The 21,766-nt window shown below is 41.6% G+C and overlaps 2 protein-coding genes and 1 pseudogene across 5 annotated transcripts in view; 2 read left to right on the top strand and 1 right to left on the bottom strand.

The window, feature by feature from the left end:
• LOC140607042 (uncharacterized) overlaps window positions 1–21,766 on the top strand; it is a 134,911-nt gene that overhangs the window by 26,191 nt on the left and 86,954 nt on the right. The window lies entirely within an intron of this gene.
• Window positions 2,826–7,224, bottom strand: LOC140607380 (uncharacterized; annotated as a pseudogene).
• LOC140607020 (annexin A2) lies at window positions 7,882–9,307 on the top strand. Its single transcript, XM_072781262.1, has one exon. The coding sequence runs from the start codon at window positions 7,940–7,942 to the stop codon at window positions 8,957–8,959; it is 1,020 nt and encodes a 339-aa protein (XP_072637363.1). The 5' UTR covers window positions 7,882–7,939; the 3' UTR covers window positions 8,960–9,307.

Below are 21,766 nucleotides of genomic sequence, written 5' to 3'. Positions count from 1 at the left end.
TCATTAAATTCAGTTTTCTTTCCTTCCCTGACTGAAACAGAACAGGTTAGAGAGGTCAGGAGATCAAATCAAAATGATGGGTTTGGAGGAGAAAACTTTTAAATCTTTAAGTTTCCGTTCTAATGCTGTAAGTAGAGTTTAACATCTTAGTACTTTAAAAGAACATTGTACCATTTGCAGAGTACTCATTTTTAAATTTTTTATGATGTGGAGATGGAGGAGAGACATAGACATCTATCATGGGAAGTTGTTGATTTCTGATGCTCTATTTCACAATGAGTAAGTTCATATTCTGTTTGTGAATCTCATTGTGATCTCTGTAATTTGTATCCCATTTTCCAGCTGATGGGAAAGTTCAATCTAATAAACTAATGAATAAAGCAAAAGCTATCATAGGTGAGAAGTTAATGTAAAACTGAGATACTCATGTTTTCAAAACATATTTATGCAACTATTAAAGTTTTTTTATTATTGAAGTTTGTTTGGCATAAATGTTATATTAGTTTTCAGGCATACAACAGTGTTTCAAAAATTATATACATTACAAAATGCTCACCACAATAAATATAGTTACCATCTGTCACCATACAGTGTTATTATGATATTATTGGCTATATTGCCTATGCTGTACTTTTCATCTCTGTGACTTATTTAGAACTAGAAGTTTGTCCCTCTTAATCCCATTCACCTGTTTCATGCATCCTCCCACTCTTCTTTCCTTTGGCAACCAACCGTTTCCTTTTTGTATTTATGAGTTTGTTTCTGTTTTCTGTATGTTTGTTTATATGTTTTTTAGATTCCACATAAAAGTGAAATCATCTGGTATTTATTTCTCTGTCTCACTTGTTTCACTTAGCATGATACCCGGAATATCCATCCATGTTGTAGCAAATGGCAAGATTTCATTCATTCATTCTTTTTTGTAGCTGAATAATATATTCCAGTGTGTGTGCATGTGTGTGTGTGTCTGTCTTCTGTGCATCTATCTTCATTCATTTATCATAGACACTTAGTTTTCTTCTATGTCTAAGCTATTGTAAATACTGCTGCAATAAACATAGAGGTTTGCAATAGTATTTTGAATTATGTAATCATTGCCTTGTAACTCCTGCCAATTTAACTACTAAAAAAAAACTTTTCTAATGAACAACTTTGACTTTGAATTTCAGTATCTTTGAAATAACACTATATTGCTATTTCTTGACAGAAGTGTTCCTTTCTATAGAGGTTTTAGCAATGATGTGCTCATTTTTGCCACACTTCAGAAATCTGAAACCTGAATTTCATAATAAAAATAGTAATAACTACTATTTAATGGGGACTTTCTCTGTACCAGGCATTGCGTTAAGCACTTTATGTAATTTATTAATTTATTAATATTATATCTATGATATAGGTACTATTATAGTCATCATTTTGTAGATGGGGAACCAGAGGCCAGAGGGTAAATACTAGGATAAAATGTATGTATTCCTCAGATTTCACTTATATTGAATAATATTTCTTTTTTTTCCAAATACACGAGGGTTTATTTACAAGCTTGAGCTTAGGTCCAAGTATACCCGACACAGCGGAGCAGGGACTTGGACCCCGAGGTGGGTTCCAGCTTAGTTTTATGGGCTGGTCTAGGGGACCTCCAGAAGGGGTGGAGGAATTTCTCAAGTTCTGTTTACATTCTGATATGGGGCTTTCAAGAGCATTGAGCTTTGTTCTCATTCTAATATGGGGCTTTCCAGGGTTAACCTATAAGCTGTATTTTTTCCTGTAACTGAGGTAATGTAAATTTCAGCTCTTATCCAAAAGGGCCTGAGATGGCTGTACTTGTGCTAACGCTGAACTTAAGGTGGAATGGCCTTAATTTTCTCGGCCTTGACATTTCCCCCTCTCAGAGGAACCTAAGGAAGGACCCTATCATGGGTCCAGGTTGCTCTCAGAGTGAGCCAGGGGGAATGATTAAACCAGGATTCAAACCAACCTTGTTGCTGTTCTCGCTCCTGTTTACATCCCAGTGAAGAAGCAACATCCTGTGTTTAAGGCAGCACATAACCCATCCCACCCCACCCCCCTGCCTTTGTTGTAAGAAGACTGAGTCTAATCTATTTTGAAGGACAACCTCAGCCTAGGGAGTCTTGGAGGTGAGAAATAAGTGAGAACGGCACAGTCTTAGCTTTAGGGGATTGTCCTTGTCTGGTTGGCTTTTCCATTCTGGAACAAAGCCCTTGAGAATGGCGTGTGGAGTGTGGATCAGCTGGCCAGACGTGGGTGTAGTGGACCCAGGGAGTAATCCCGTTGACTTTGAGAGCAGTGGGAGTGGTCAGGATCACAACGTAGGGTCCCCTCCAGCAAGGTTGAAGTGTCTGGTGTTGGTATCTCCAGATATACACCCAGTCACCCGGCTGGTATCGATGGGGGCCAGGGGTGGCCCAGTCTCATAGGCCCTCAGCTTAGGCCACACCTGTTCATGGGTTCGTTGTAACATTTGGAGGGAGAAAAGGAGTTGGTGATCATCAAACTCATAAGCACCTCAGGTTTTAAATTGGGGATAATAGGTGGAGGAATACCGAACATGATTTCGTAGGGGGTAAGTCCCATCTTATAGGTGAGTTCCTCACCCTATACAGGGCAAAGGGGAGGAGAGTCACCCAGTCCTCGCCAGTCTCCAGGGCTAATTTAGTTAAGGTCTCCTTTAATGTTCTGTTCATCCTCTCTACCTGTCCTGAGCTTTGAGGCCTATATGCACAATGTAATTTCCAATCTACCCCAAGTACTAGTGCCACTCCCCGTGTTACCTTAGAGATGAATCCTGGGCTGTTGTCTGATCCAATCTTAACAGGATTTCTTGGTCACAGTCTGTGCTGTTTCACGTTTGGTGGGAAAAGCCTCTGTCCATCCTGAAAAAGTTATCTACAAATACTAGTAAATAGTAAATACCTGTATCTGTATTTTCCAGGTTTTACCTCAGTGAAGTCCACTTCCCAGTAGGCTCCTGGGTAGTCCCCTCAGAGCCGGGTGCCTGGGTTAGATCCATGGGCGGTGGCATTAGTTAACTGGCATGTGTGGCAGCTTGCCACAATCTGCTCGATTTTTGCTCAAGAGTATTTAATAGTGATCTTTGTGTATCGTATGAGGTCTTCCATCTTCATTGTTCCCATATGAATACTCCAGTGCATTTTGGATAGGACTCGCCGTCCTAGTTCCTCTGGCAGGATGATGCTGGAGTCTGCAGCCCTCCACCAGCCACGCAAGCACTGGGTCATAGGCAAGTGTTTGATCCAGTGTAAATCAGCATCAGTATAGTTGGGGGTGTTCGGCAGGGTCGGTGCCCCCGGATCGGGTAGCGTGGTTGCTAAGACCTGGGTCACCGAAAGGGCTGCCTCCTTTGCTTTCAAATCGGCTAGCTGGTTTCTCCTGGCTACTGGTGTGTCTGCCTTTTGGTGTCCCGGACAATGGATGATAGCTAATGCCTTGGGCAGCCAGAGGGCCCTCAGGAGTTCAAGGATCCCTGTTTTGTTTTTAATAGTCTTTCCCTCTGCTGTCAGAAGCCCTCTCTCTCTGTAAAGGGCTCCGTGGATGTGAGCGGTGGCAAAGGCGTACCTGCTGTCGGTGTAAATGTTTATTCATTTACCTTCTCCCATGGTCAGTGCCTTGGCCAGTGTGATCACTTCTGCCAATGGCTCTGCCCAGATTGTCTCCGTTTCCTTGGTTACGGCGGCCCCCGCATATCTGACTCCTTCTCAGACAAAACTGCTGCCGTCCATGTACCAGGTGGCGTCTGCGTTTGGCAGTGGCTAGTCCTGGAGATCAGCTCTGATTCTGTGCACCTGTGCCAAAATTTCTTGACAGTCATGTAGAGGGGGGGGGGTCCCAGTCTGGATTAGGGAGTAGCATTGCCAGATTCAGGGTTGTTGGTGGCTTAAATAAAATTCTGAAGGGGTTTAGCAGTAGGCTCTGATAATGGGTCAGATGGGCATTGTTGATACAGTGGTCTGGGGGCGTTTGAGTACCCCTTCAATAGCATGTGGGATGGTAACATGCAGTTCTTGCCCCATGGCCAGCTTGCCTGTGTCCTTAACCATAGTGGCCACCGCGACAATAATTTTTAAGTATGGGGGCCATCCAGCAGCCACCGTGTCCAGCTTTTTGGAGATATAGGCTATGGGTCTCTTCCTGGGACCTATGTACTGGACAAGGACCCCTTTTGCCACCCTGTCTTTCTCGTCCACATACAGGTAGAAGGGCTTGGCTAGGTCAGGCAACCCGAGAGCCGGGGCAGACAGCAAGGCCTGTTTAAGGTCATTAAAAGCTCTGTTCATGGCCCCTGTCCATTCAAAATTTTGCTGGTGCCTGGTGGCCTCATAGAGGGGTCTGGCCATCTCGGCAAAACCCAGAATCCATAATCGACAGAGAACCCTGCTGACCCCAGGAATTCACATACCTGGCGGATGGTTTGCGGCTGTGGGATCTTTAAGATGGTTTCCTTCTGTGCAGCCATTAACCATCTTTGTCCATCCTTTAATTTGTACCCAAGGTAGCTCACCTGTGCTCTGCAGATCTGGGATTTTTTAGCTGAGGCCCGGTATCCTAGAGCTGCTATTGTCTGGAGCAAGTCCCTGGTGCCTTGCAGTCATGTGTCCTGGTCCCCTCCGCCACCAACAGGATATCATCTACATATTGTAATAAGGTCAAATGAGGGTGCTTGGAATGGAACTCACCGAAGTCTTTGTGTAAGGCCTCATTGAAGATGGTCAGTGAATTTTTGAATCCTTGTGGTAGTTGAGTCCATTGATGTCTTTCTCAGGGCCCGTCCATTCAAAGGCGAAGAGGTCTTGGCTCTTGAGTGCTAAAGGCAGGCTGAAAAAGGCGCCTTTTAAATCTAATACCGTATACCAAGTTTTGTCTGGAGGCAGAGTGGAGAGGAGGGTGTATGGGTTTGGGACTGTAGGGTGCATATCCTCTACTCACCGCCAGTTGACTTCCCTTAAGTCCTAGACTGGCCTGTAATCGTTAGAGTGCGGTTTCTGAACCAGCAGCAAGGGAGTGTGTTCCATGCCGATTGGCAAGGCCTTAATATGTCCGAGTCCAGTAGTTGCTGTATGTGGGGTGTGATTCCCGTACATGCTACGAGAGGCATAGGGTATTGACAGACCCTGACAGGGTCTGCCCCTGGCTTTAGTTCTATGTATATGGCCGGTCAGTGCCAGGCCAGCCCAATTCCCCGTTTCTGCCCACACTTGGGGAAATTCCCACAGCCAGCGGTCAATGTCAGTCATTGGGGCTGATGGTGTTTGGTGGAGACGATATTCGTCTTCTAAACTCAGGACAAGCACTTGAACAGGGTGCCCCTCCTTGTTTAGGATTTTTGCTCCTTCAGGGTGGAAGCAAATTTGTGTCCCCATCTTGGTGAGCAAATCCCAACCTAACAATGGGTAGGAACACTCAGGGATGACCATGAAGGAATGGGATACCCGGCCCATGCCGAGATCCTCAGTTCTTCAGGTAGTCCATGAGTACTGTTTGGTGCCCGTGGCCCCTTATACCCATGAAGTCTTGTTTGCCAATTTCCCTTGGGGTTGTAATAAAACCAAATGTTGTGCCCTAGTGTCCACTAGGAATTCAACAGGTTGCCCCTCCACTCTAAGAGTTACCCTGGGCTCGGGGAGGGGTGCCGAACCCTAACTCCCCTAATTGTCCAGGTTCTCCATTTCCAAGATCTTGGCAGGGGCCTAAGATCTTTTCTTAGGGCAGTCTTTCACCCAGTGGCCCTTTTCTTTGCAAAAAGCACATTGGTTTTTGTTCACCTTAGGGCACTCCCGACGGGGACCAGGACCATCCTCCTTACCTGTCCCTGAAGCCAGCTTCTTGAGGTGTCTCCGTCTTTCCTGTGGGTCATCCATGGTTGTAGCTAGCAGGATCTTGGCCAGGTTTTGGGTCTGCTGCTCACTTAGTTTGGTTTATTGTTCTTCCGGACTTCCTCTATTATTATAGGCTCTTTGTGCTACTATTACTGACTGCTCTTCTCTCCTAGTCTCTCTACTCTTTGCAATTTCTTTTTAATGTCTGGAGTGGCCTGGTTAACAAAAGCCATGATAATTGCAGCCTTTGTTTCTGGGGCTTCTGGGTTCATAGGGGTGCACTGCCTAAAAGCCTCCACGATTCTAAGAAGGCTGCTGGACTCTCATCCTTACCCTGTCTTATATCATAGACCTTGGCCAGATTGGTAGGCTTGCACGGCAGCCTTGAGACCTGCCATTAGAGTCTGGCGGTAGACCCGGAGTCTCTCCTTACCTTCAGCCAAGTTGTAGTCCCAGGTGGGGCAGGATAAGGGGAAGGCAGCATTTATGAGGTCTGGGTTTTGAGTCAGCTGTCTTCTCCCAGGACAGACTTCCAGGCTTCCACCTGAATTCGTTCTCTCTCTTCGGTGGTGAGGAGAACCTGCAAGAGCTGTTGGCAGTCATCCCAAGTAGGCTGGTGGGTAAAGAGAACAGTATCTAAAAGCCCCATTAGATCTCTCGCATTATCAGAGAACTTTGCAATATAACATTAGCTGTCCGTCAGTCTCATCTTGGGGGGGGGGGGCATGGCAGGGAGAGGAAGGGTGGTGGAGTCGGCCACCCCGCATTTGGAGGTGGGGCCACCAGGTGGGTCCCTACACGTGTCCCCACTGCTGACCCGTGCACAGGGACTCCCTCATCAGGGAGGGGTGGCGCCCCTTCTGCAGCCCCCAGTGCCTCCAATGGAGGGGTGGAAGGGGGAGGGGGTGCCCAGTAGGTCAGCGGGAGGATCTGGTTCTCCGGGGAGGAATCCTGGAAGACCGGATAAAGGGGTTGGGTCGTAGAGTCGGTCTCCTTCTCGGCTTTCCGCAGGGCTAGAATCTTGGTAGGTCCTGCTTTGGGGGGGTAAAAATGGTTTTATCCAAGGAGGGGGATTCTCGATCATGTCCTGCCAGATCAGGATGTAGGGCACCTGGTCAGAGTGGCCGTCTGGTTCGTCCCCGAAGATCACGGCCTTAACCACTTCTCCATCTTCAGGAAGAGCATGGAAGTCAATTTCGCTTCCATTCTAGTGGTTTCTGGCACTGCCTTGCTTCTGGAACAAGAAATCTATCCTTGCTGTAAGTTCCAGATCGAAAGTATCATCTGTGAACCTCAAGAGCAGGCTGGACTTGTCCACGCTACTCTCACGGATGATGAGGATCTTCAGGGTAGTCAGCACGTCCTCGTCCATCCTGACCCTCCTCCACTCTGAGCCCAGCTAGCCACACGGTCGGGTTCTCAACCGTCCTCCAGGGAGCAGTGCCCGAGCATGGCAGCGCTGCGCATCGGCCACTTTCCTTGCTCCCGGCGCTGTTTAGGTTGCGCAAGCCCGGGTCTCCCCAATTCCGCCTTCTAGTCTTATAATTCAAGAGAAAATAACAATGCTGTTAGTGGAATCATTAGTGCTACTGATACATAATATAATTTCAAAGAACAGTTACAAAACTACAAACTTTGTTGATTTAACCTGGATTTCTAAGAGCATTGCCAGAACGTGACTCCATTTTAGTCTGTGTAACTAATTGGAGATGTCTCATATCTTTGTTCTCATCTGCAGTTGAATTAAAATGATAATATATAAGCATGAGTGGCATTTTTCTTATGTTGAAACTGGTGATGTCTTAAACATATTTCTGGGTTCTTTTCCCAACTTCAGAAGAAAGAAAATTATCAACTTTCAAAATATTTGGGGGGAGTATGGCAATTAAACACACAGATAAGTAAAATGTTTACTGACAACTTTGCCAGTGGATCAAAAGCATTTCCTTTCAAAGTTTTGTCTTGAGAATTTTGTGTCATAATTTCTAGATCTATACATATCTGGTAAAATATGTTGAGAAAAATGTTAGCGGCTCTGCACCCGGGGACGCTCGCGGCTCTCGGCGCCCGGCCCAGCTTCCTTCAAAATGTCTACTGTTCACGAAATTCTCTGCAAGCTCAGCTTGGAGGGTGATCATTCCACACCCCCGAGTGCATACGGGTCGGTCAAAGCATACACTAATTTTGATGCTGAGCGTGATGCTCTGAACATTGAAACGGCCATCAAGACCAAAGGTGTGGATGAGGTCACCATTGTCAACATTTTGACCAACCGCAGCAATGAACAGAGACAGGACATTGCCTTTGCCTACCAGAGAAGGACTAAAAAGGAACTTGCATCAGCATTGAAGTCAGCCTTGTCCGGCCACCTGGAGACCGTGATTTTGGGCCTATTGAAAACACCTGCTCAGTATGACGCTTCTGAACTGAAAGCCTCCATGAAGGGGCTGGGGACTGATGAGGACTCCCTCATTGAGATCATCTGCTCAAGGACCAACCAAGAACTTCAGGAAATTAACAGAGTCTACAAGGAAATGTACAAGACCGATCTGGAGAAGGACATCATTTCTGACACATCTGGTGACTTCCGCAAGCTGATGGTTGCCCTTGCAAAGGGTAGAAGAGCAGAGGATGGGTCTGTCATCGATTATGAACTGATTGACCAAGATGCCCGGGATCTCTATGATGCTGGAGTGAAGAGGAAAGGAACTGATGTGCCCAAGTGGATCAGCATCATGACCGAGAGGAGTGTGTGTCACCTCCAGAAAGTATTTGAAAGGTACAAGAGCTACAGCCCTTATGACATGCTGGAGAGCATCAAGAAGGAGGTCAAAGGAGACCTGGAAAATGCTTTCCTGAACCTGGTCCAGTGCATTCAGAACAAGCCCCTGTATTTTGCTGACCGACTGTACGACTCCATGAAGGGCAAGGGGACTCGTGATAAAGTCCTGATTAGAATCATGGTCTCTCGCAGTGAAGTGGACATGTTGAAAATTAGGTCTGAATTCAAGAGAAAGTATGGCAAGTCCCTGTACTACTACATCCAGCAAGACACCAAGGGCGACTACCAGAAAGCGCTGCTGTACCTGTGTGGTGGGGATGACTGAAGCCCACCACGGCATGAGCGTCTAGGAAAGGTGCCCCTTTGTTTGCAGCTAACAGTTCTAGAAAATAGCTTGTGACTAACAGTCCCCTTATGCCCATCCCTGCGAGGATGGTGTTAGCATAGCCCCCTCCCCATCCTTATTTTAGTTACCTAAGCATTGCCTGCCTCTCATGTCTAGTCTCTCCTTTTAGCCAAAGAAATGAACATTCCAAGGAGTTGGAAGTGAAATCTATGATGTGAAACACTTTGCCTCTTGTGTACTGTGTCATAAACAGATGAATAAACTGAATTTTTACATTATAAAAAAAAAAAAAAAAAAAAAAAAAAAAAAAAAAAAAAAAAAGAAAAATGTTAGCTTAGATATGACTATCTTGGAAGAGGAAACTATTTTGTGATTTAGTTTTTAGAATGTGGATACTAGAGAATCATTCATTTGGGTTTTGCCATCAGGACTAAGCAGATTCTAAAGGTATTCTGGAATCACTGATAGACCTGAAGTCTAAATATAGAAAAGACAAATGATGTGAGAGGAACAGAAACAGAAAGTAGGAAAGTTGTCAGAAAGAAAAAAAATATTAAATAGGTGTATGTATGTAGCAGAATCAAATTTGGTATTATTTATTTCTTTCTAACTAATTTCCCTCTCAATCACCATCCTATTCTGGCTGTGAGTGGGATATAATATGTTGAAAAGTGAGAGGACAGGACTTAAGTTGGCCAATTAAATTTCATCTAATTTCAGAGACTTCTCTCCAGGGTTAGGTTTATGGTAACTCTGGGATTGGCCTATAAACTGCAGGATACCAAGCACATCCCCTTCACTGTCCCTAACCCTAACTCTAGATTTGAGAAAGAAAAAAAAGGATGATGTGTATATATGCATGCATATGCAGTGGACTATTATTCAGCCGTAAAGAAGAGTAGAATCGCCATTTGCAATGACATGGATGGAGTTAGAGAGTACTAAGCGAAATAAGCTGGTCAAGGAAAGAAAAATACCACACAATTTCTCTCATGTGGAATTTAAGAAACAAAATGAGAAAAGAGAGGAAAAGAAAGAGGCAAACTGGGAAAGGGACTCTTTTTTTAAATTATTTTTATTGGAGTTCAATTTGCCAACATTTAGCATAACACCCAGTGCTCATCCTGCCAAGTGCCCCCCTCAGTGTCCATTACCCAGTCATCCTAACCCCCCGCCCACCTCCCTTTCCACTGCCCCTTGTTCTTTTCCTACAGTTAGGTGTCTCTCATGTTTTGTCATCCTCACTGATATTTTCACTCCTTTTTTCTCGGGAAACTGACTCTTAATTACAGAGAACCGATGATTACCAGAGGGAAGGTGGGTGGGGAATGGATAAAACAGGTGATGGGGATTAAGGAGTGCACCTGTTGTGATAAGCACCAGGTGTTGTATGGAAGTGTTGAACCACTATCTTGTAGACCTGAAACTAATATTACACTATATGTTAACTGGAATTTAAGTAAAAACTTAAAAAAATAAAGTTAACCTAGTTTATTCTGGTTTAAAATTAAAAGTTTCTTTTTGGTTGATCCAGTTTATTTTGGGAACTTCTCAGTTTTTCATGCCTTTCCCTTATTTTCCCTGAGAAAAGTATCCCAGTGTCAGGGAAAGCTTGGTGTCCTGCTGATAGAGAAGGGTGGCCAGACCTTATGTTGTCCTCTGGATTCTTGATAGCCTCTTTACCAGTGTTTCACATGTCAAGAATCCTGAGCATTCTGGTGACCTCTCCTGCTGAAGTTCACTACTTGAATAATTTGTGGTCTGCTGTTGTTTGTTTATTTTTTATTTTTATTTTTTAACAAAGTCAAGGATCTATGGTCCTTCCCTCACTAATTTGGCTGGGTAAGCCTTAGCACTCACTGCTCGTGAGGTCCGTTGAGTCTCAGTCAAGTATTCTACTAGTCCCTAGACTGTACTTTCTACCCCGTAGCCTCTGCTAGAGATCACCTTTCCCTTTGACTTGGTGTCCCATGGCAGATCCATTGACTCCATCTCTGAGAAACCTTCCACGTTTCTTACCGGGAGTACATGAGAATAACTGAATATCTTTCATATCATACCAAGCCAAAGGGGCAACAGGGTAGCCTGTTGCCAGCCCTTCCTCTACCTATAGACACCATACCACAATATCTATTCTGGTGACAATGCCATGTTGTCTGGAAACTCTGTGAGGTGCTAACATGTCAGAGATCCAAATAGGAAACATGACAAACGGTCTCCTTGATTACCACCCTTACCTGCTTACCACCAAAATATCTAGAATTTTTCTTCTATCCTGCCTTTTCTCAGAGTTTGACTTGGAAAGGGCAATTGAGAGTAGAGATGAGTGCAGTTCCAGTAGGCAGCAGGAACACTTAAACAGAGAGAGACAGAGACACAGAGATCTTTATTTCTATTTCTCTTCCTGGTTGCATTTTCTTAGAACATAAAGTAGAATTTTCCCCTCTTCTATCCAAACAGGATGTGGGAAGGAGAAGGAAAGGAGAAAAAAAAAGAAGGAAAGGAATAGGAAAGGAACAACCCTATGTCATTTTTTTGGCCCCTCAACCATCTGGTTGACAGTAAAATGAAATGTTAAATGTTCAGATTTGTTTTGTAAAAAGTAGCTTTAGAAAATTAAAAAAAACCCTCTGATTATTTATCTATGGCTGAATAGGAAAAGATTTATGGAAGAAAGGAAATATGAAAAAGAAAAATACATTAATACAATTTAAAATGTCATAGCTCCAGTCTCTTCAATAAATGGTTCTGGGAAAATTGGACAGCCACATGCAGAAGAATGAAATTAGACCATTCTCTTACACCATACACAAAGATAAACTCAAAATGGATGAAAGATCTAAATGTGAGACAAGATTCCATCAAAATCCTAGAGGAGAACACAGGCAACACCCTTTTTGAACTTGGCCACAGTAACTTCTTGCAAGATACATCCACGAAGGCAAAAGAAACAAAAGCAAAAATGAATTACTGGGACTTCATCAAGATAAAAAGCTACTGCACAGCAAAAGAAACAGTCAACAAAGCTAAAAGACAACCTACAGAATGGGAGAATATATTTGCAAATGACCTATCAGATAAAGGGCTAGTATCCAAGATCTATAAAGAACTTATTAAACTCCACAGCAAATAAACAAACAATCCAATCATGAACAGAAATTTCACAGAGGAAGACATAGACATGGCCAACAAACACATGAGAAAATGCTCCGCATCACTGGCCATCAGGGAAATACAAATCAAAACCACAATGAGATACCACCTCACTCCAGTGAGAATGGGGCAAATTAACAAGGCAGGAAACAACAAATGTTGGAGAGGATGTGGAGAAAGGGGAACCCTCTTGCACTGTTGGCGGGAAATATTAAAAATGATTAATTGGACCTCATCAAGTTTAATAACTTCTTTTTATGAAAGACAGTTAAGAAAATAAAAGACAAGACACACATTGGGAGAATATATTGGCATAATGTATGTGACCAAGGACTGATATCCAGAATACAAGAACAACTCAATCATAAGAAGATACCCAGTGAAAGGGGCAAAAGATTTGAGTGGACATTTCACAAAAGAAGAAATATACCTGGCCAATGACCATACAAAAGGAGGCTGAACATTATTAGTTATAAGAGAAATGCAATTTAAATCATTAGGAGACACTGCTATCCATCCCTTAGAGTAGCAAAATTTAAAAAGATCGACAAGACCAAGTTTTAGCAAAATATGGAGCAATTATACCTCATACAATTGCTAGAGGGTATTCTAACCACCATGGAGATCAGTATGGCCATTTCTTGAAAAGCTGAACATAAATTTACCATAAGACCCAGCAGTTCCCCTGATGGGTATTTTTCCAAGGTCAATAAATATATATGTTCACAAAAATATTTGTGTGTGAATATTCATAGCAGCTACAAATTGGAAACAATCCTAATGTCCTTCAACCCATGCAGGGATAAACAAAGCATAGTTATTGTTCTTAAGGTTGCATTTCATTAAAGTGGGAAAAGAAATATGTAGGCAAAAAACAGAAGTGAAGATTTGATTAAGAGGTTAGGAGTATCATACTAGGGAAGGTTCTTTCTGAGGTGTAAGGATGCTCATGGTCGGTTTTAAAAATATTAATGCAAATGATTGTGCTGCTTTTAATTCTACAGCAGCCTGGTTGATTTGGTGGAATTGAGCAAGTGTTGATTTAGGAATCTGACAGCTACAGTTTTCTATCCTACTAGCTTTGTGACTTTAGACAAGAATCTTTACTTTTCTGAGGCTGTTTCTTTGTTTTTCTTTAAAAAGTGAAAATAGTAACAGAAGTTTGAGATATAGTATATGGAAGCACCCATCACACTATATGCTTAGTAGACACTTATTAAATTCAGTTTTCTTTCCTTCCCTGACTAAAAGAGAGCAGGTTAGAGAGGTCAGGAGGTCAAATCAAAATGATGGTTTGGAGGAGAAAACTTTTAAATCTTTAGGTTTCTGTTCTGCTGTATAGTTTAACATCTTAATACTTTATTTTTTATATGTATTTTTTGTATACTTTTATTGGAGTTCGATTTGCCAACATAGCATAGCACCCAGTGCTCATCCCATCAAGTGCCACCCTCAGTACCCGACACCCGGTTACCCCATCCCCCCATCCACCTCCCCTTCCACTACCTATTGTTCATTTCCTAGAGTTAGGAGTCTCTCATGTTCTGTCTCCCTCTCTGATATTTCCCACTCATTTTCTCTCCTTTCCCCTATAAACCCCTTCATTATTTTTTATATTCCCTGAATGAATGAGACCATATAATGTTTGTCCTTCTCCGATTGACTTATTTCACTCAACATAATACCCTCCAGTTCTATCCATGTCGAAGCAAATGGTGGGTATTTGTCATTTCTAATGGCAGAGTAATATTCCATTATATATATAGACCACATCTTCTTTATCCATTAATCTTTTGATGGACACCAAGGCTCTTTTCATAGTTTGGCTATTGTGGACATTGCTGCTATAAACATTGGGGTGCAGGGGTCCTGCCATTGCACTGCATCTGTATCTTTGGGGTAAATCCCCAGCAGTGCAATTGCTGGCTCATAGGCTAAGCTCTATTTTTAACTCTTTGAGGAACCTCCACACAGTTTTCCAGAGTGGCTGCACCAGTTCACATTCCCACCAACAGTGCAAGGAGGTTCCCTTTTCTCCACATCCTCTCCAACATTTGTTGTTTCCTATCTTGTTACTTTTCCCCCTTCTCACTGGTGTGAGGTGGTATCTCATTGTGGTTTTGATTTGTATCTCCCTGATGGCAAGTGATGCAGAGCATTTTCTCATGTGCTTGTTGGCCATGTGTATGTCTTTTTTGGGAAAATTTCTGTTCATGTCTTCTGCCCATTTCATGATTGGATAATTTGTTTTTTGGGTGTTGAGTTTAAGAAGTTCTTTTTTTTTTAATTTATTTTTTATTGGTGTTCAATTTACTAACATACAGAATAACCCCCAGTGCCCATCACCCATTCACTCCCACCCCCGCCCTCCTCCCCTTCTACCACCCCTATTCGTTTCCCAGAGTTAGCAGTCTTTACGTTCTGTCTCCCTTTCTGATATTTCCCACACATTTCTTCTCCCTTCCCTTATATTCCCTTTCACTATTATTTATATTCCCCAAATGAATGAGAACATAATAATGTTTGTCCTTCTCCGACTGACTGACTTCACTCAGCATAATACCCTCCAGTTCCATCCACGTCGAAGCAAATGGGTATTTGTCATTTCTAATAGCTCAGTAATATTCCATTGTATACATAAACCACATCTTCTTTATCCATTCATCTTTCGATGGACACCGAGGCTCCTTCCACAGTTTGGCTATCGTGGCCATTGCTGCTATAAACATCGGGGTGCAGGTGTCCCGGCGTTTCATTGCATTTGTATCTTTGGGGTAAATCCCCAACAGTGCAATTGCTGGGTTGTAGGGCAGGTCTATTTTTAACTGTTTGAGGAACCTCCACACAGTTTTCCAGAGTGGCTGCACCAGTTCACATTCCCACCAACAGTGCATGAGGGTTCCCTTTTCTCCGCATCCTCTCCAACATTTGTTGTTTCCTGCCTTGTTAATTTTCCCCATTCTCACTGGTGTGAGGTGGTATCTCATTGTGGTTTTGATTTGTATTTCCCTGATGGCAAGTGATGCAGAGCATTTTCTCATGTGCATGTTGGCCATGTCTATGTCTTCCTCTGTGAGATTTCTCTTCATGTCTTTTGCCCATTTCATGATTGGATTGTTTGTTTCTTTGGTGTTGAGTTTAATAAGTTCTTTACAGATCTTGGAAACTAGCCCTTTATCTGATATGTCATTTGCAAATATCTTCTCCCATTCTGTAGGTTGTCTTTGAGTTTTGTTGACTGTATCCTTTGCTGTGCAAAAGCTTCTTATCTTGATGAAGTCCCAATAGTTCATTTTTGCTTTTGTTTCTTTTGCCTTCGTGGATGTATCTTGCAAGAAGTTACTATGGCCGAGTTCAAAAAGGGTGTTGCCTGTGTTCTTCTCTAGGATTTTGATGGAATCTTGTCTCACATTTAGATCTTTCATCCATTTTGAGTTTATCTTTGTGTATGGTGTAAGAGAATGGTCTAGTGTCATTCTTCTGCATGTGGATCTGACTTTTCTTTGACACAGAGTTTCTTACTCCTTTATTCTATGTAAGTAAATTAATAATCACTTCAGTGATTAGCTTGAGATAATTTTTTTAAAAATGTAGAGATTCTGTATATTTTTAAATCAATATTTAAAGACATTAACATGAAAGGATATTACAAAGATAGAATTAACTCAGAAATTTGGGATACTATAGGATCTCAGATTTATTTTTCTTTATTAGACAAAAAACAACTAAGTCATTGCATTTGCATAGAATATTTTTTGTCTAATTGTAGATGACAATATTTAAATAGAAGCTTCATATTATTTTTCTTCTTTATTTTCTTCTAAAAGTATACAGCAGGCCATTATACATTTTTTAAAAAATTTGTTGAGATATAATTTGGGCACTGAGGGGAGCACTTGATGGGATGAGCACTGGGTGTTATGCTATATGTTGGCAAACTGAACTCCAATAAAAAAAAAACTATACAAAAAAGAGATATAATTCACATACCAAATAATTCACTCATTTAAAGTATATAAATGCACATTTTTGAGATATGCACAGAATCCTGCAACTATCACCATGATCTAATTTTAGAACATTTTCATCATCCCGAAAAGAAACCTCATTAGGAAAAAAAGAAATCTCATACTATAGTTTGTAACTCTCACCTACTGCCCCAACCTCAATCCAAGGCAATCACTAATTTATGTATCAGGGGAAATGTCAGGAACTATTAAGGGTCAATATATTATATGAGGAGATAGTTTCTGAAATCCAAACAGAAATATTAATATGCAGTAATACAGATCTGCCTATCCTGGACATTTCATATAAATGGAATAATATAATATGTGGCCTTTTGTGACTTGCTTCTCTCACTTAGCATAATATTTTCATTGATCCACTACATTTCGGCCCTTATTCACCTTTAGTTATATTTCAGAGTTTGTTTCTAATTCATTAAGGGGGATGCCTGAGAATATGGCCTTTAGATCATGGAATCTCAAATAGGGAATGGGACATTATACAGCGTCATAAAAAGGCAAACTTCTATATATCGTAGCCTGAATGTTTGAAGAGCCCTGACTGGGAAAGTGAATGAGTGCTATTATATGGCTATGGAATGTTAATAATCTCAAGTTAATAATCTCCCACGTTTTCTCTTTTATTTTTGTATTTTTCTGCAATAATATCCTTCCGGAGTGTTTTTCATGCTATTTTACACCCAAATACTTGTCTTTTCCATCACTTTTTATAGTCCAAATAATAGGACTTATCTATGTTTTCAGTGTTTCTTTGGATCCAAAATTTATTCGTTTTTTTTTTTAATTTATTTTTTATTGGTGTTCAATTTACTAACATACAGAATAACACCCAGTGCCCGTCACCCATTCACTCCCACCCCCCGCCCTCCTCCCCTTCCACCACCCCTAGTTCGTTTCCCAGAGTTAGCAGTCTTTACGTTCTGTCTCCCTTTCTGACACTTCCCACACATTTCTTCTCCCTTCCCTTATATTCCCTTTCACTATTATTTATATTCCCCAAATGAATGAGAACATATAATGTTTGTCCTTCTCCGACTGACTGACTTCACTCAGCATAATACCCTCCAGTTCCATCCACGTTGAAGCAAATGGTGGGTATTTGTCATTTCTAATAGCTGAGTAATATTCCATTGTATACATAAACCACATCTTCTTTATCCATTCATCTTTCGTTGGACACCGAGGCTCCTTCCACAGTTTGGCTATCGTGGCCATTGCTGCTATAAACATCGGGGTGCAGGTGTCCCGGCGTTTCATTGCATTTGTATCTTTGGGGTAAATCCCCAATAGTGCAATTGCTGGGTCCTAGGGCAGGTCTATTTTTAACTCTTTGAGGAACCTCCACACAGTTTTCCAGAGTGGCTGCACCAGTTCACATTCCCACCAACAGTGCAAGAGGGTTCCCTTTTCTCCGCATCCTCTCCAACATTTGTTGTTTCCTGCCTTGTTAATTTTCCCCATTCTCACTGGTGTGAGGTGGTATCTCATTGTAGTTTTGATTTGTATTTCCCTGATGGCAAGTGATGCAGAGCATTTTCCCATGTGCATGTTGGCCATGTCTATGTCTTCCTCTGTGAGATTTCTGTTCATGTCTTTTGTCCATTTCATGATTGAATTGTTTGTTTCTTTGGTGTTGAGTTTAATAAGTTCTTTATAGATCTTGGATACTAGCCCTTTATCTGATACGTCATTTGCAAATATCTTCTCCCATTCTGTAGGTTGTCTTTGAGTTTTGTTGACTGTATCCTTTGCTGTGCAAAAGCTTCTTATCTTGATGAAGTCCCAATAGTTCATTTTTGCTTTTGTTTCTTTTGCCTTCGTGGATGTATCTTGCAAGAAGTCACTATGGCCGAGTTCAAAAAGGGTGTTGCCTGTGTTCTTCTCTAGGATTTTGATGGAATCTTGTCTCACATTTAGATCTTTCATCCATTTTGAGTTTATCTTTGTGTATGGTGAAAGAGAGTGGTCTAGTTTCATTCTTCTGCATGTGGATGTCCAATTTTCCCAGCACCATTTATTGAAGAGACTGTCTTTCTTCCAATGGATAGTCTTTCCTCCTTTATCGAATATTAGTTGCCCATAAAGTTCAGGGTCCACTTCTGGATTCTCTATTCTGTTCCACTGATCTATGTGTCTGTTTTTATGCCAGTACCACACTGTCTTGATGACCACAGCTTTGTAGTACAACCTGAAATCTGGCATTGTGATGCCCCCAGATATGGTTTTCTTTTTTAAAATTCCCCTGGCTATTCGGGGTCTTTTCTGATTCCACACAAATCTTAAAATAATTTGTTCTAACTCTCTGAAGAAAGTCCATGGTATTTTGATAGGGATTGCATTAAACGTGTATATTGCCCTGGGTAACATTGACATTTTCACAATATTAATTCTGCCAATCCATGAGCATGGAATATTTTTCCATCTCTTTGTGTCTTCCTCAATTTCTTTCAGAAGTGTTCTATAGTTTTGAGGGTATAGATCCTTTACATCTTTGGTTAGGTTTATTCCTAGGTATCTTATGCTTTTGGGTGCAATTGTAAATGGGATGGACTCCTTAATTTCTCTTTCTTCAGTCTCATTGTTAGTGTATAGAAATGCCACTGACTTCTGGGCATTGATTTTGCATCCTGCCACGCTACCGAATTGCTGTATGAGTTCTAGCAATCTTGGGGTGGAGACTTTTGGGTTTTCTATGTAGAGTATCATGTCATCGGCGAAGAGGGAGAGTTTGACTTCTTCTTTGCCAATTTGAATGCCTTTAATGTCTTTTTGTTGTCTGATTGCTGAGGCTAGGACTTCCAGTACTATGTTGAACAGCAGTGGTGAGAGTGGACATCCCTGTCTTGTTCCTGATCTTAGGGGAAAGGCTCCCAGTGCTTCCCCATTGAGAATGATATTTGCTGTGGGCTTTTCATAGATGGCTTTTAAGATGTCGAGGAATGTTCCCTCTATCCCTACACTCTGAAGAGTTTTGATCAGGAATGGATGCTGTATTTTGTCAAATGCTTTCTCTGAATCCAATGAGAGGATCATATGGTTCTTGGTTTTTCTCTTGCTGATATGATGAATCACATTGATTGTTTTACGGGTGTTGAACCAGCCTTGTGTCCCAGGGATAAGTCCTACTTGGTCAGGGTGAATAATTTTCTTAATGTACTGTTGGATCCTATTGGCCAGTATCTTGTTGAGAATTTTTGCATCCATGTTCATCAGGGATATTGGTCTGTAATTCTCCTTTTTGGTGGGGTCTTTGTCTGGTTTTGGAATTAAGGTGATGCTGGCTTCATAGAACGAATTTGGAAGTACTCCATCTGTTTCTATCTTTCCAAACAGCTTTAGGAGAATAGGTATGGTTTCTTCTTTAAACGTTTGATAAAATTCCCCTGGGAAGCCATCTGGCCCTGGACTCTTGTGTCTTGGGAGGTTTTTGATGACTGCTTCAATTTCCTCCCTGGTTGTTGGCCTGTTCAGGTTTTCTATTTCTTCCTGTTCCAGTTTTGGTAGTTTGTGGCTTTCCAGGAATGCGTCCATTTCTTCTAGATTGCCTAATTTATTGGCGTATAGCTGTTCATAATATGTTTTTAAAATCGTTTGTATTTCCTTGGTGTTGGTAGTGATCTCTCCTTTCTCATTCATGATTTTATTAATTTGAGTCCTCTCTCTCTTCTTTTTAATAAGGCTGGCTAATGGTTTATCTATCTTATTAATTCTTTCAAAGAACCAACTCCAGGTTCTGTTGATCTGTTCCACAGTTCTTCTGGTCTTGATTTCGTTGAGTTCTGCTCGAATCTTTATTAACTCCCTTCTTCTCTTGGGTGTAGGATCTATTTGCTGTTTTTTCTCTAGCTCCTTTATGTGTAAGGTTAGCTTTTGTATTTGAGTTCTTTCCAGTTTTTGAATGGATGCTTGTATTGCGATGTATTTCCCCCTTAGGACTGCTTTTGCTGCATCCCAAAGATTTTGAACAGTTGTATCTTCATTCTCATTAGTTTCCATGAATCTTTTTAATTCTTCCTTAATTTCCTGGTTGACCCTTTTATCTTTTAGCAGGATGGTCCTTAACCTCCACATGTTTGAGGTCCTTCCAAACTTCTTGTTGTGATTTAGTTCTAATTTCAAGGCATTATGGTCCGAGAATATGCAGGGGACAATCCCAATCTTTTGGTATCGGTTCAGACCCGATTTGTGACCCAATATGTGGTCTATTCTGGAGAAAGTTCCATGTGCGCTTGAGAAGAATGTGTATTCAGTTGAGTTTGGATGTAAAGTTCTGTAGATATCTGTGAAATCCATCTGGTCCAGTGTATCATTTAAAGCTCTCGTTTCTTTGGAGATGTTGTGCTTAGAAGACCTATCGAGTATAGAAAGAGCTAGATTGAAGTCACCAAGTATAAGTGTATTATTATCTAAGTATTTCTTCACTTTGGTTAATAATTGATTGATATATTTGGCAGCTCCCACATTCGGGGCATATATATTGAGGATTGTTAAGTCCTCTTGTTGAATAGATCCTTTAAGTATGATATAGTGTCCCTCTTCATCTCTCACTACAGTCTTTGGGGTAAATTTTAGTTTATCTGATATAAGGATGGCTACCCCTGCTTTCTTTTGAGGACCATTCGAATGGTAAATGGTTCTCCAACCTTTTATTTTCAGGCTGTAGGTGTTCTTCTGTCTAAAATGAGTCTCTTGTAGACAGCAAATAGATGGGTCCTGCTTTTTTATCCAGTCTGAAACCCTGCGCCTTTTGATGGGGTCATTAAGCCCGTTCACGTTCAGAGTTACTATTTAGAGATATGAGTTTAGTGTCATCATGATATCTATTCAGTCTTTGTTTTTGTGGACTGTTCCACTGAACTTCTTCTTAAAGGGGAATTTTAAGAGTCCCCCTTAAAATTTCTTGCAGAGCTGGTTGGAGGTCACATATTCTTTCAGTTGCTGCCTGTCTTGGAAGCTCTTTATCTCTCCTTCCATTTTGAATGAGAGCCTTGCTGGATAAAGTATTCTTGGTTGCATGTTCTTGTCATTTAGGACCCTGAATATATCCTGCCAGCCCTTTCTGGCCTGCCAGGTCTCTGTGGAGAGGTCTGCTGTTACCCTAATACTCCTCCCCATAAAAGTCAGGGATTTCTTGTCTCTTGCTGCTTTAAGGATCTTCTCCTTATCTTTGGAATTTGCAAGCTTCACAATTAAATGTCGAGGTGTTGAACGGTTTTTATTGATTTTAGGGGGGGATCCCTCTATTTCCTGGATCTGAATGCCTGTTTCCCTTCCCAGATTAGGAAAGTTTTCAGCTAGAATTTGTTCAAATACATATTCTGGCCCTCTGTCCCTTTCGGCGCCCTCGGGAACCCCAATTAAACGTAGGTTTTTCTTCCTCAGGTTGTCGTTTATTTCCCTTAATCTATCCTCAAGGTCTTTTAATTGTCTGTCTCTTTTTTTCTCAGTTTCCCTCTTTGCTATCAACTTGTCTTCTATGTCACTCACTCGTTCTTCCACCTCGTTAACCCTCGTCGTTAGGACTTCTAGTTTGGATTGCATGTCATTCAATTGATTTTTAATTTCTGCCTGATTAGCTCTAAATTCTGCAGTCATGAAGTCTCTT

This window comes from Canis lupus, chromosome 16, assembly GCF_048164855.1.
Source record: "Canis lupus baileyi chromosome 16, mCanLup2.hap1, whole genome shotgun sequence".
Classification (NCBI taxonomy): domain Eukaryota; kingdom Metazoa; phylum Chordata; class Mammalia; order Carnivora; family Canidae; genus Canis; species Canis lupus.
Note: the sequence above shows the minus strand (reverse complement) of the source record. Positions and strands in the feature narration are given on the sequence as shown.

Coding starts and splice junctions, on each gene's coding strand:
- LOC140607020 (XM_072781262.1), top strand. CDS start 7,940: ATGTCTACTGTTCACGAAATTCTCTGCAAGCTCAGCTTGGAGGGTGAT.